Source organism: Polyergus mexicanus, unplaced genomic scaffold, assembly GCF_030449975.1.
Source record: "Polyergus mexicanus isolate NDT 795.1 unplaced genomic scaffold, iyPolMexi1.0 SCAF_18, whole genome shotgun sequence".
Lineage (NCBI taxonomy): Eukaryota > Metazoa > Arthropoda > Insecta > Hymenoptera > Formicidae > Polyergus > Polyergus mexicanus.
In genome coordinates, this window is record NW_027223338.1 from 1,081,020 (window position 1) to 1,095,684 (window position 14,665).

Sequence of the window (14,665 nt, forward strand, 5' to 3'; positions counted from 1 at the left end):
AAGCAGTGGTATCAACGCAGAGTACTGATTTTCCAAGAGCCTAAAATCTTCGTGTGATTTTCTTGTTTTAAAGCGCGCGTGCGTACGAATGATTAGCAACTCTAGTCTGTTGGTCTAGGCTTTACAAAAAACGAGAAATCGCAAGGGAAAACGTCAGTGGTCGAGGCGCATTTTTACTACCATTATGAAAGAGAACGAAATTAAATTGAATGAGCAACGGCGGAGCAAACACGGCAATGTGTCCAACAAATTGCGAGGGTTCTTGAAACCGACCGGATGGAAAACCGATGGCGATACTTTTCTTCTTCTTTTCGTTTCAGCAGTTCTCCGGAATTTACATTACATTGTTTTACGCAGTGACTTGGTTCCAGGTAAATAATATATAATCATCCTTTATATATATATATATATATATATATATATATATATTATTCAATAAATGTAGACATTTGATTTCTCCTTCTCTCTTTCATATTTTTTAATGGTGCATTCAATTTAATCATAGTGATTTTTATACCTAGAAATATTCGATTATTATCAATGATAGTAGCATCGCGATTGATAATAGTACAAATGCTATTAAACCTGTGATTTATAGGAAGTGGGCGCTGGTGTGGACGAATATTTGGCTTCGATTTTGGTGGGTCTGACGCGTTTTCTATGTTCCATGGTGAACACTTGGCTACTGAGGCGATACAAGAGAAGAGCGTTGTGCATAATTTCGTCCTTCGGGATGGCCCTATGCATGACCGTCTCCGGCTATTTTTCATTTGAACATCAAAAATGGCGATCGCAGCGGCTACTGGGTAAGTTTCAAGATGAGGGTACCACACACACTTGCTATGTGTGTGGTTTCGTTTTAAAATCCATTTTTTCAATCCTACAAACATGCAAAGAGGTGATACGAATATTCGCAGGTACCGGTGCTCTGTCTGTTACTTTACGTGTGCACATCGATGGTCGGGATGCTGACCATTCCTTGGACCATGACGGCAGAATTGTTCCCGACCGAAATCCGCGGGATCGCCCACTCCATCAGTTATTCCATGGCGAACGTGCTCATGTTTGCCGCGCTGCAGAGCTATCGAAGCTTGCAAGCTTTCCTAGGAGGTACACGACATTCGTTATAATTATTATACGCTAAATCTTATTCGGAATGAGGCTTCCTGATTAGATATCTCTCTATCGTTTTGATTTTTTATTCAACTCTATTTGTATTATTCAATATCTTTACATTTCTATCCTTTAATGTAATCTAAATGTTTTTAATTGTGTTAATGATAAAAATTTGCCAAAGAATCTCTTTCATATCTGAAAGCGATAAAGTGAGCTCCGATTAAGGAATTGCACATCTTGTTAAGGATCATATGCGGTACAATGGTTTTTCGCCGGTGTTTCCGTGGGCGCGGCTCTCTTCGTGTGGCTAATGCTGCCGGAGACACACGGGAAGAAACTGTCAGAAATCGAGGAGTACTTTCACAACAATTTCTTGGCCTTGGGAGCGGAGACGAACAACAAAAAGCGGCGAGCTAAAAGAAGAACTCAGCAAAAGATGAAAACGCCAGCGACCGAACCGCTCAACCCGAAAACTGTGCAAAACGTTTAAGATCTTTTCTTCTTTCTTTTATCACGATTTGTGAATTTTGTATGAAAGATTTCGAATGGCCTCAGACAAAGTGACCAAAGTATTAGGTATTTAAAGCACGCAACTGGCCGATTCTTACATGACCAATTTTGTAATCACGTGATCGTGCATTTAATTGCGCACACGAAATATTCGTTATCCGCTTTAAAATGCCGATCGTTTAAATACCAATAATAGTAGAATTCAATGTTCGATGTGATTCACATTTAGCGAAAAATATCCGACGAGAATATATTCGGAGAAGTGTACAATCTTCTGAAAGGACAATAAGTAAAGAATGAGGTAAAAAGAAACTAAGTTGAATGTTTCACGCCGGACTGAAGCTGATAACACACATCGCGAAATATATACAATGTTATTATATAACGAACGAAAGAAAGAAAGAGAAAGATAGAGAGAATAGTATCTTGCGAAAATATATATATATATATATATATTATATATATATATATATATATATATATATATATATATATATATATATATGTTCGACGGTAAAAATGTCCACGCATAGTACTTCCGTTTCTTTTTCTTCTATAAAGATTTCGCGCGAGAGAATCATCGTTACAGTATTATGATATCGATCTGATGTCGCGATAGATAGCTAGGTAGATTATTGTCATAGAATGATGAGAGATTGCGCGATAAAGAGATTCTCTATTTTCTTTTAAATAATATTATCGCTCCAGTCACATACCATTTTTCTACAGCAGCGTAACTCTGCGATGGAAAAAACAAAATAGATGATATAAAAGATAATATAGAGCAATTTCTTCGCATCGAGCTTCGCCAACTTACTGCGTGTGCAAAATCGAATGGAAAATTACGCGGACGATAATGAATTAATTAATTACCTAATGGATTCGATCGCGTCTGTTCACGCGTGGCGTCATTTACTTATAATTAGGGCAAACACTTGAGTTATATGTTGAGGGGATACTTAATTTAGCGTATTAAAAAACTATTTAGACGGATTGTGTGTTTGAGAAGAAATAGCAAAAATCATCGTAAAAACAAAGTTGCGAAAACAAAGTATTGATATTTTATTTTCTAATATCGAAATACGAAAATATTTGAGAAAAAAAACAACGATACGATTATATAATCACGCGTCTTTTATTTAGGTTAACAGATAATTAATTATGTAACTAAGAATTATTTAATTATTTAATAGTTCTCTTTATTATAAATTATAATAAATCAGTAAATAATTTAAAAAATATCACATGTATCAACCGGATAATAATTAAAAACCCATTACCATATACCAGTTAGTCTTACACAATCTTGCTTGCTCCGTCTAAATAGATTTCCGGATATGCAAATCTGCGACGAATGGTATTCGTCAATTCGTACGAAAATCGGTCGGGCTTTATATTTTTTTTATATCTCGAAATAGGATATATTTTATAACCGATAGATTATCGTAATAAATAAGCGTTCCGATTCTCGGCTCGAATCGACGACTCGCGTTAGTCACGATTTCATCTCCGATTAATGATCGATTTCATCGAAGTTGTGATCAATTGTCCGATCATTATACAATCTATCATACAGTTAATAAAAGAATCAGTTAAGCTAATCATAAAGCTCAATGCAACCAGTCATCAACAAATATACTTTTATCAGATGATATTGTTTTTTCTTGTTTCTTTGTTTTCGACGAAAGTGGACAATTTTAAAATATTCAATTTATCTTACACTAAGAACGTTTTTTTTTTTTTTAATTGTTTGCACGTGAAAAGAACAACTTGAAGAATATCGCATTTTTGCGAATAGAGAAGATTCTTTTTTATAGGCGGCGAATAAATTCCTATCAAGAGCATTTGGATTGATTACACGAGTTTCTGAAAGATCGAAAGGATAAAGTGTTATTATCACAAAAAATGCGCAAATTTTAGAAATTTTATATGTTTTTTCCGCATTCCGTCGCTTTTCTTCTTCATGCGATCAAGATAATATTTATGTCGATATATTTTGTATCATTCTACAAGACTTTACTACAGTATGCCACGATGCGATTGTAAAGTTATATTGAATAAAGCGATTGTAATATTAAATACTTTCCTAATTTTTTTTTTTTTTTTCATTATAACCAAATAAATAACCAATAAGAATTGTTTAAAAATTATTAGCGTGTAACAATAATTAATAAAACAAAAATTAGTCGCTTAATAAGTATTACGATTGCACATGGATATTTTTAATTATTTTTCAATAAAAATGCAGGATTAATTGAAAAAGATGAGATTGGGACTAAACGTTTATTTCTTCGGAAGATTCTCGCAATATTTCTGATAAGTTTTGACTTTGAATTAATGGGCAGACAAAGATGAAAATCGTTATTGCAATTGCCAAGCTTTTTTGCGACAATTTCGTACAAAATTCTTATTTATACCTAAAACGAAAAACGCAATTCGCATTAGCCAACGAAAATACGGGAAGTAGAAATGGCTCTGCTATTTCGTAGCAATACTTTATTATGTCACAAGTGTTGGCAATTACAATAACAATACAGTAATATATCATCTCTCGCAATAGTTTACGATTTATCGGCGTGAAAAAATCTCAATAGTTTCTTTTTTTTTATTATTATTATATATTTTCCTCGTCTCGAACTCGCTACGCGCGTTACTTTTCTCAGGAATCAGAGGGGAGGATTGAACGCGGTGAAAATAAGACACCGTGTATATCTTATCTTTCGCGAGGGGAGCGAAGAAGGGAAAGGGCAATAAATATTTCGCGAGCGATCACTAATACAAAATGTTTCAATAATCATCGGATATTTCTTTAATCGGTGCTTTCAAGACGCCTTGTATGCGCTATGATACAAACGCGATTATGATGAAGAAAGCGTGATCTCGAAGATCCGCCATGCGAGAGATGGCGAAATCAAAAGCGCGCGTGTCGAAAACAATCGGGGGATAAATAGGGACGTGCAGTTTAATAAATGTAAGTTTTATAATATACGCGAATAATTAATAGAAAGTCGCCATCTCTCTTTTCCAACGATTTAACAGACTAATACGTGGAACATTCGCGAAGAACGGATTAACCTTAATTAGGTCTCTCGTTCCAACATCGGCGCGTGTCCTGTTGTATTTATCAGAAAATTACTCGCGCAGTTAACGCAATTAATTGGGTGAATATATAAACGATAATACTCACATTTGCGTCGCCCTGACTAGGAGAAAAACTTCTTCATTAAAGTTCGCACGAAGACGAAATTTCAAAGGCTCGGGACGGTTGCAAGTTGCAAGCTGAATGAACTCACGCGCGAGAATGTTCAAATTTCAAACGATGACGCATCAGCGGCAACGTCGTATTCTAGGGCATCGTTCTAAAATTTACTCCTTGAAATAATATTTCACCGACCAATCGGAAGAGAGAAATTTTTATTTCTGATTGGTCAATCGAAAGCTATTCGTTTCCAAGGAGGAAATTTTGGAACGTAACCCAAGAGCGATTATCGCGCAAAATTAAAAAGGCGTAATTCCATAAAAGAAAAAATTAAATTCATCCATATTGCAGTCGAAAGCTCTCTCCTGTAAACTATCAAAAATCCTTTCAGATTTCTCCTGAGTTACATAATGATTTTTCAAATTTCAGAAAGCGTATATCGTATAGTAGATCGTACGAGTCACGCTACCAGTCAATTATTATCATGTGTACATGCGGATTTGTATTAATAATAATTAAATTCTCTTTGCATCTCGGGATAATAAATATGTTAGGATATTTCGTAATTATGCACAAAGCGGGTCATAATAAAAAAAATTGCGACACGTATGTCGGACGAAAAAAAAATCATAGCGGTACATAGGGCGAGTTTATGAAGCGCTTAAGGACAAAATTCATTATGCGCGTAAGAGAAGGGTAACACGTATCAATAAACATTAAAATGATAACGCACAAAGCTTATATTCTAGCTTCTTCGTCGATTGAACGATCCCGATTTGCGTTCGCATAAAAAGGAGAAAAAGGAGATATCGCCGACGATCGTTCGTAACGCTCGTTACACAAGTAAATCCTTACATATATCACACACGCATTGACAGTTATAACGCAAGTTTCTCGAATATATCGGTATATAATAATAATAATAATAACGCTCGTAAAACTTAACAGAACAAGCGAATCGATAAACGCGATCACCACGCAGAGTTTGGCTGTGTCAGAGAGCCTCTCGTATCCTCGAGCACGACCACAACGCTGCAGGCAGTGACGATGAGCTACCTAACATATCTGTATGTCAATTAATATATATATATATATATATTAGGTTCTACATATTATATTGTATAATATGTATATGTATATACATAAAATCGTAATACACATCAGGCTCTGAATCGACGCGAAATCAAATTTGTGCCGACCAAACCTGAATGTTGAAAATTGGAGTGTTCAACGCTAGGAATGCCGAACCCGCAATTCATTTTGCAAGATTCATATTTCAAACACATATAAAGATGTATGTGATTCTTGCATTGAATTCTCTAATTTTATACGCGATAATTTTGCGGATGGCCTGTTCCTTAATTGGCGCATATGGATCTTCAGAGGATCTAAAAATGCGATAACTCGGTGAAAATGCCGCACGTAATATCGTTTATTAAATGCGCATAACAAAGCTCCTTCTCGCCTCTCTCTATCTCGAGAGAGAGAGCCTATTAAATTGTATTTGTCTTGACAATAATTCAGCTTTCGAATAAAGTGTCACGCAAGCAACACACGCGTGCAAATGGGGCGTGTATAGAATAAATATTTATTCGCGAAACTTTCGAGATTCTATTCGGAGCTCAGAATGGGAAAAATATCGAGTTCGCATCGTAATACGCTATATACTACACGAGATTAATCAATGTTTTTATCTCGAAATATTCACTTTATACGACGTCGGCAACAGAGAGTTAGACTTTGTATCTTCTCTTTTCTTTAATCTTGTCTGTAATATCTGCGAAATTGTTCCTAAGATGATGATGAAAGACAATCAAATCCCGTCGTTTCGACGCCGAAGGCACCAGGAAAAGAAATACAGTCTGTCATATTCTTCTTTTTTTTCTTCGTGTTTACTCGAATTGCTCCTCATTCTATATTCAATACTTTTTTTTGGCACTATTTGGCCATATTGTATTCGAGATGTTTGAATTACTGCGTCATCACGCTGAAGTGAATTATTAAGGGACTATTAGAGATTCGTGTTAGAAGGCGTTTGATATCAAGTACGATTCACATACGATTCACGATTCACATACGATTCTATAACCAGTACATTTGTAATACTTACGTCAGACAATGCAAACGTTTCCAAAACAAATTTCCAATATGTCGTAACACTCTTCAATAATTCATCTTGCTGAATTTATAATAAAATTTTATTATCCTTATATATATATTGTTGTATCTCTCGACTAAATATATATAATAAGAAAAGGACAAAAAGAATCTACATATAATATATATATATATATATATATAATTTTTTCTTATACAATAAACAGAAACGACAATGGCACAAAGTGTTACTAAACTCGTTACGTTAGCATTTGATTTAGCGTTCATTCAATTATTGGCAACGTGATGAATAGTTCAGTTAGTCTCGAGCAGATCGATTTGCTAATCACTGTTACTTTATTTATGCTTATTTTTTAAACACGCGCAATCTATCAACCACATGTTCTCTCATTCTCTCATTAAAATTGCTCTTTTTTTTCTCTATCTCTCTCATACACATGTTTCTTCTTGTGTATATATATATATATATGTATTATTTGTGTGTCTACGCATGGTTTGTCAAGAAAAACTATTCCGTTTGTGTCTTTTACGTCATTGTGCGTCCTTGGGAATCTGACTAGCACATAGATCTCAAACGAATAAATTATACACACATTTTCTTTATCACGTGTCGTTGCTACGAGATGCATCACGACGTATTGCCGTACACGCGATTACTCTCGACATTCGGTAACAAGCATACAGTATATTTAACGTAACGTTCACTGGTAGCTCGCATGATTAGTATTCGATTGCGCACTAAAAGATATCGAATCCATAGACAGTGATGTTGCCTTGCGTATTCTTAATTATCTGGTTCACTGAATGTCTCACGATGATGGAAGAATTAAAACATTATGAAGAAAAAGAAAGAAGGAAAAGAAAGCTTCAATACTGCTATGTGGTTTGCAAATATAAAAACTTGATCAACGAAAATACTATACTTCCTGAATATTATTCATCATAAAACACAGTGTAGTTCTTGCGTGTATAAATTATCATATATATAAAATACATGTATCGTAGTAAGAAAAATAAAATAAAATGAAAAACATCGATTACCAGATTTAAACAAATCGTAAGCTGTTTACTTTGCAAACGAACATGTAATATTAGACAAATAATTCCATAATTCTTTTACAAATAATAAGCGGGAGCATATCACAGAGCAATATTTGTAATCAAATTACTATGTGACGCTCACGTAAAAAAGCTTCTCACTCACATTTGTAATTTATTAACATTAATAATCGCACTTATTTTTCTATAATCAAATAGTAATAGAGGAAACATAATACCGAGATGATCATCTGGTTTCACACGGAACATCACTGTCATCTTGAGCACAGATTTACACAAGCACGCATATCGCGAAGTGACGCACACACACATCCACACATCATCAGTCTCTATTGTATCAAAACTTCCGAGTCATATTGGTAAAACCATCGTCGACCCTTATGGATTGGACTTACTGAGGAAGCTCATAAGCATTCGCTCATGCCGCGCACCGAAACGGGCGAATCTCTTAAGTATCGCGACCCTGAGAGTCGTGGTATTGGATGTTAGTTAATTCTTACTGTTGCTACGCGGACTGGCGGGTGTACTGTTCGCTTGTTGCTGCGCACGTTGTATATAAATATTTAACAATTTCAATTTGCTGGAGTACAGACTGCTCAGGTGTGGTTTCAGCACTTCCTCACCAACTGCGACATGGATCGCCACCATACAAAAGACTGCACTCTTGCGTACTGCGCTTTCAGCGTCATCGTAGGCCTATGATATATATAAATTATACATATTCAGTATTATATATAAATCGATATTTTTTACCAAGAGAACTTTTCTCCAAACGCTTTACCTTGATAAGACCCGGCATAACCTTGGCAAGATGAGGTTCGATAGCATCGCGTCCCCAATGCTCCACAACCTTGTGCAACATCTTTATCGCACCCATATTTAACGGATATGACTCCGTAGCGATTATGGTGGAAACTAAATGTATAATTTGTTCAGGCTTCAAAACCATAGCCATCGTCGCCGCGCATTTTTCCGCGTTCCAATGTACCTGTTACAAAATACGCATTATGAATATAATGTTTGTGTGGATTCTTGCTAATTAAAGTAATTAAATTTATACTCACTGGTGATCTACCGCCGCTACCGCTAGAAGAATCAACCTTCTGATCATCGGATTTATAGGCATAAATAACTTTCAGTACCAGCAATTCATTATAAGAGGAGAAGCTCTCTATCAATTCTTGACATTTAAGCATATCAATTAGCGTTTGAAGTACTTCTACCTGTATCACTTTACCATCATTGGATAAACTATCTAATAAAACTTTGAGCACTTTTCTGAAATACCAAAAATTTGTTAAATCACTCAAATTAAAACGCCAAACAAAATATGCGAAATTACAAGTCGAGACGTACTTGAAATTTCGTTTGACATACGACGCATCCCCTTCGCGAACATATAATTGAAATTCTTGTAACACCGATACTTTCTCCGTAGTTTGCGCCACTTTAGATTGTAGAGTTTGAACCATATTATCTACAATTTCTGGTCTATTCGTTAAATCGGGCGATGATCCTATATATATATATAATGAAATATTTCAATATTCTTATAAAGAAATTATTTTTTTAATTAAAAAGAAATGATAAAATACATACCGTGCGTTTTATAACCATTATTCTCTTGAGGTAGAATCAAATCACCAGCGATCGTATCGGATCCGTTCACCGTTATATTATTAACAGATCGTCCTCGTTGCGTTGGTGAGGAAACCGACGAAGATCGGCCCTAAAAACATTAACAATCAAGGTTATTTTATATTTGTGTGGCTCGTTCTTATTTATCACATGTATTTTCTTACCGAATTGGATAAAGTAAGACCTTCTATTCTTTCTTCCACATCGGCCATGTTGCTGATTCCACTGTCCTTGCTGGTAGTAGCTCTCTCCAGACGCTCAAAGCCGTAATTTTGGATTTCAGCGGTTGTGCGTCGTAATGACCTATGAAAAAAACTTTAAAATTAACATATCTCAGAATTATAACATAATGCATCTTTAACCTAATGTTGTACGATCGATGCGACAAAACAATCGTTCAACATACTTGTACACTTCCTCCATGTTTTCATCTCCTCCGTCGATTTCGGTTCTCGCATCTACTTTAATGTCGTTCTTCGCTTTCGTTCGAGCTGGCGAGCTTTGCGCTCTAGGCGGTGGTGTACCGGGCGAGGCCGGATTACTCGAAGCGGACGATTTCCTTAAATGATTCTGCACTAGGGGCCAAGCTGTTTCCTAAGAAAAACAATAATTTCAGCACGAAAACGATATGCAAAGAAACAACGCTGACGAATAGCTAATTCAACATACTTGATAGTATTTTGGCAACTCGGAAAGTATCATAGTAACTTGAGGCGGATTGAGATTGTAAAGCGATATCACAGCGTTCTGCGCGTGCCTCTTCACGTCTTGGCTTTTACCGTCATTCGACCAGTCAAGCAGTCGCGCAAGTGCTGTCGCTGCAGAACTGGTAAGTGCGGACGGTTCTGCCGTCTCGGCGATCTGCATGATAAATTTCAAGGCTGCTACTTTCACGCGAGAATTTGGTGTTTGTGTTGGATCTGTAAGATACCTCATCACAGCTGGTAGAAGCTGTTGTCCTGGAAAATAGTCTCTGGAACACAAAAATCATATTACATAAAAAAAAATTTAATAATTACAATATATTTAATAATATTAATATAATATAAAGTATCGCGCGTTTGCAAAAAGCAAACAAATCCTCACCTTACAATATCAAGCGTTCTCTGGATCTTTGTTTGTATAGATCCTAATAGATCGGTGCCCAATTTATTGAGCAATCTTGCACACAAAACGTAAAGCCAATCACCGAGACCTTCACTGTGAGTCATCACTAGTTCATTCAATGTGTCCAGAAATAAACTGAAGACTTTGGTATGAGAATCCATGAACATTTTTGTAAAAATATCCGTCACTCTACGTAAATCTGATGTTGTCAATGTGTTTCCGCTATTCAAATAATGCTGCAAACCCACCAAGCCTTCTTTCCGATCTCCCCAATGTTTATGAGCACAGTTTTCAATAATTTCTTTGATATCCTGTAAAATGAGAAGAAACCATTGTGTGTTTCTTTCAAACTTTTAATTTCAATATACATAATTACTTCTAAATATCTTCGACGTATAATATGTAAGTGTTTTTATATACAAAATAATAATTTTTTTAAACCTTAAAATACAATTGCTGCACTGATTGATTTGAAAATATCTAATGAGTTATAATATGTATTTTCATTTTAATGTGTGCAGAAATAAAAAGAAGGAATTTAACAAACCTTTGGGATAGACTGATCCCATACATCACGGTATAATCTCGGTTGAGAGCCACTCCATGAGTACGACTAATGGGTAGATGGGCGATGAAGAGATATGAAGAACAGAACGGCGTGTCGCGTTAGTCAACAAATACGCCGCAACAAAACCAAAAGTAAAAACCAGACACATGCATTAGCTACATCTTCATACAGTGTTGAAAGCTGCTTTTGGCATTTTTTAAGTATACTTTTTATTTTTATTTAATAAAAAAAATATTGAACCGTACAAAAATAAATATTAAATTTCTAAACAGTAATTATAAAACAATATCTTCGTATTCTGTATAATATATTTGCATGCTATTAAAACTGAAATGAAACTAAAGTATTATATAAGCATTAAAATTAATCATAAAAAGCGGTAAATTATCATATGAAAATGTGCGTAAATTCTTAATATTAATGCAACATGATATAAGAAGATAATATGCATGAAGATGTATCTAGTCCCACAATTTAATTTTTTGTGAATGGCTAGTGTGTTAGTTTATGAGAAGAATATAAATTTAACGAGACAAAAATATATTACGAAACTTCGATTAAATGCGATATATATTCTTTCTTTGATCGAAGTAACAAAAATAGAAATCACAGTTGATAAACGCGCGGTTATTTCTGATTTTTCGATTTCTGATAAAATTTCTACTTACATCGCTAGCTCGTCTGTAACCATCTATGCTTCGTTCCGAGCATATGCTGCTGTTTTCACTGTCGTCACTATGATCTCCTTTGCCACCCGGTATTCTACTATAATTGTCGATACTGTCTAGGGTCAAAGCATCTGCCAAAGCCGACTCCGCTTCGCGTGACTTTAACAGCATCTTCTGCGCCATAACTGGTGGCCTGGTGCTATCCGTTGGCGACATATGTAGATTTCTCCCTCTATTAATTCAACAAAAAATCACGTCAATAGCTGTTCCAACCTATTTTTATAACATTTAAATTATAAAAAATTATACGCACCTTAGTTTGTTCGCGAAACTTCTATCCATTCCAAATCTCTGTGGACTAGGTTCGCGACTGTTGCTCGTGCTGCCGATACCATGTCCGGATAATCGCCTCGGTCTACCTATCAGTGACTCACTTTCGCGATTGTACGTGGCGTAGTTCAATCTAGATGACGGGGAACCTGATCTGCTACTAGCTGTTGAGGAAAAAAATTAAACGGTTTCGTTATTAATCCATTGTTACAGGATTTTTTTCGCGGAGAATCACAAAACGTACGTTGAGATTGCGAAACTCCCGATATTCTTGTTCTCGTCCTTGCAACTCTTTCTGGACTAGCAATCGTGTTAGGATCCGGAGATTTACTAGGGCGAGCTGAGACAGCAACATAAGATAGTACAATTACATTCGTCGTACATTGGCTAATAATTAATTTATCTTTTGACAATAAATTCAATATTACTCACGAAGTGCTGCCGCTGCTTTCTGTCTACTCATATTCGCATACATTGTTCTGGCCTTCGCCCTTTGAGCAGCTTGCAAGTCAATCGCGCTAGTAGATCTAATTCCACCCGGTGTACCTCGGTCTGTAGAAATATTTGAAACTGATTAATTTATAAGATATTAGCTTTATTAAATTGGACTTTACAACTATGTGCAAGATAAAAAATAAAAAAAGACGACAGCTCCATTTGTGCACTAAATCTTTTATAATTGCAGTGTGATGTAATGGAAAATACGTGAGTGCGACCTCTATTTCTGACATAAATGACGGTAGAAAAATTACAATGACTGTCTGTTGGTCTTTGTAGTATCGGGATACCAGACTGACGATAAGATCGAGGCAAAGACGGAGTACGTCTGAGCGGACCGTGCGGTTGACCAATGGTCTGATGCAAATTTTCCGTACTACCTTCATACATTTAATGCAAAGAAGAGAAGAAGTCACAAAGAAAGAGCAGCATGAAAAGAGAATGACAAGTCCTTTATATTAGAATCGCAGATACGAAAATACACATTGATATATTCAAGTGCAACCGTAATCCGTTTTAATGGAGCGTTTTGTTAGATATAAACAAGCAGAAAATGTTCACCTGCCGCGCTCATCACAGGTCTAGCTGTTCGTGGGCTAACGCTCGACGATCTCGCATTAGCCACGACATTTAAGCTGTTACTACTGCCGCTATTGCTGAGAGACATCAAAGAGCGTTTGTATGACGCGTCCAAATTATTAAGTAGTATCTCAGCCTGCTCTGGAAAGTGATTTTTGAATGCCCAGAATGATCTATAAAAAGCGATAAAATTATAATGTTATTAAATCGATTACTTCGTACCAAGGTATATATAAATATCGTTATCGAAAAGACACACACTTTCTGGCAAAAACTCGCGCTTCCGGATCGGAATCCGCGATGCCTTTTTTAAGGGCGTCCGGCAATACTGTTATGTGCTTCTGCAATATTTGCGTAGGCCAGGTCTGCAGAATTAGAGTCAGATATTCCCAGGATGCTTTGCGAATGTCTTTGCTCTTGTTGCTCACGCACGATATAATAATAGGCACATATCGACTACAGTGGGTATTTTGAAGAATAAACCGAACTGCTACTGCACCGGCTGTCGCCACGACCTAGTTACCGTGTGAAAATGACGGGTAATTAAAACCTTTACCTTTTATGAAAATAAAACGGTAAAAATTAACACGACTGTCGTAAAATTTTACGAGATATAAACATTTGTAACAAGGACATATAATTTAAATAGATATGACGAATTGAACAATAATCTAATCTGAATGGCAGAAATCTTAGTATTATCCCGCAAGACTCACCTTGGCACTGTTCTGTATGAGGTTCATTAACGTGAGCAAAACCACCTCGCCAAAATTGGCGAATTTGTTCTTCAGACTCTGACTCAGAAAGGCTAGAGTTACACACGCCTCTCGCGCTACTTGGGATCTAAGGTCTGTGCAGGCCTGCTCGAATGATCGCTGCATGTTCTTTAGGCACTCATGGAAATTTTCATAATTAGTGCCACCTGCGAGTATAATGGCCCTTAACTTTTTCATCTGCAAAAACAAAAAGATAAATAGAAAAAATCATCAGGTTTTCTAAAGGAGATTTGTATTTTTCTAAAACGACACGTACGCTATCTGTTCTCAGTTTCCAGTCCTTCTTGTCGTCACCCACCGTCTCCCTGATAATCTTCATCTGTTCTTCGAGATCCTTCGCCGAAAATAGAGTTACAGTAGGTACGTCCTCAAACGAAGTGATAAAGTATTCCTCGTCGACGGCTCCGGCTTGTGCTGAATAAATAGCGATAATTTTCTTTATATTCACTTTAATGCGAAAATACTATGTGCATTGTATGATATGCGTCTTATAAACAAT

The 14,665-nt window shown here is 36.1% G+C and overlaps 2 protein-coding genes across 8 annotated transcripts in view; one reads left to right on the forward strand and one right to left on the reverse strand.

The window, feature by feature from the left end:
- Positions 1–2,070, forward strand: part of LOC138941128 (facilitated trehalose transporter Tret1) — a 14,573-nt gene extending 12,503 nt beyond the window's left edge. Inside the window, 8 exon segments of the mRNA XM_070310506.1 lie at positions 119–125; positions 127–171; positions 173–280; positions 282–371; positions 599–769; positions 771–806; positions 918–1,110; positions 1,362–2,070. Coding sequence (XP_070166607.1) covers positions 119–125; positions 127–171; positions 173–280; positions 282–371; positions 599–769; positions 771–806; positions 918–1,110; positions 1,362–1,606 — 895 coding nt within the window. The 3' untranslated portion in view covers positions 1,607–2,070.
- A 2,150-nt stretch (positions 2,071–4,220) lies between these two features.
- Chb (chromosome bows) overlaps positions 4,221–14,665 on the reverse strand; it is a 40,641-nt gene continuing 30,196 nt past the window's right edge. For 5 of the 7 annotated variants that reach the window (XM_070310444.1, XM_070310442.1, XM_070310449.1 and 2 more), the window contains 19 exons: positions 14,423–14,580; positions 14,107–14,343; positions 13,652–13,905; positions 13,373–13,563; positions 13,066–13,191; positions 12,746–12,865; positions 12,558–12,653; positions 12,297–12,477; positions 11,984–12,215; positions 11,295–11,360; positions 10,727–11,058; positions 10,310–10,613; positions 10,047–10,234; positions 9,805–9,943; positions 9,602–9,731; positions 9,359–9,518; positions 9,067–9,280; positions 8,784–8,990; positions 4,221–8,698 (listed from right to left, as the gene is read on the reverse strand). In XM_070310444.1, coding sequence (XP_070166545.1) covers positions 8,492–8,698; positions 8,784–8,990; positions 9,067–9,280; positions 9,359–9,518; positions 9,602–9,731; positions 9,805–9,943; positions 10,047–10,234; positions 10,310–10,613; positions 10,727–11,058; positions 11,295–11,360; positions 11,984–12,215; positions 12,297–12,477; positions 12,558–12,653; positions 12,746–12,865; positions 13,066–13,191; positions 13,373–13,563; positions 13,652–13,905; positions 14,107–14,343; positions 14,423–14,580 — 3,542 coding nt within the window. In that variant the 3' untranslated portion in view covers positions 4,221–8,491. The remainder of the gene's footprint in view (positions 8,699–8,783; positions 8,991–9,066; positions 9,281–9,358; positions 9,519–9,601; positions 9,732–9,804; positions 9,944–10,046; positions 10,235–10,309; positions 10,614–10,726; positions 11,059–11,294; positions 11,361–11,983; positions 12,216–12,296; positions 12,478–12,557; positions 12,654–12,745; positions 12,866–13,065; positions 13,192–13,372; positions 13,564–13,651; positions 13,906–14,106; positions 14,344–14,422; positions 14,581–14,665) is intronic. The other 2 variants (XM_070310445.1, XM_070310443.1) reach the window with 2 other exon arrangements.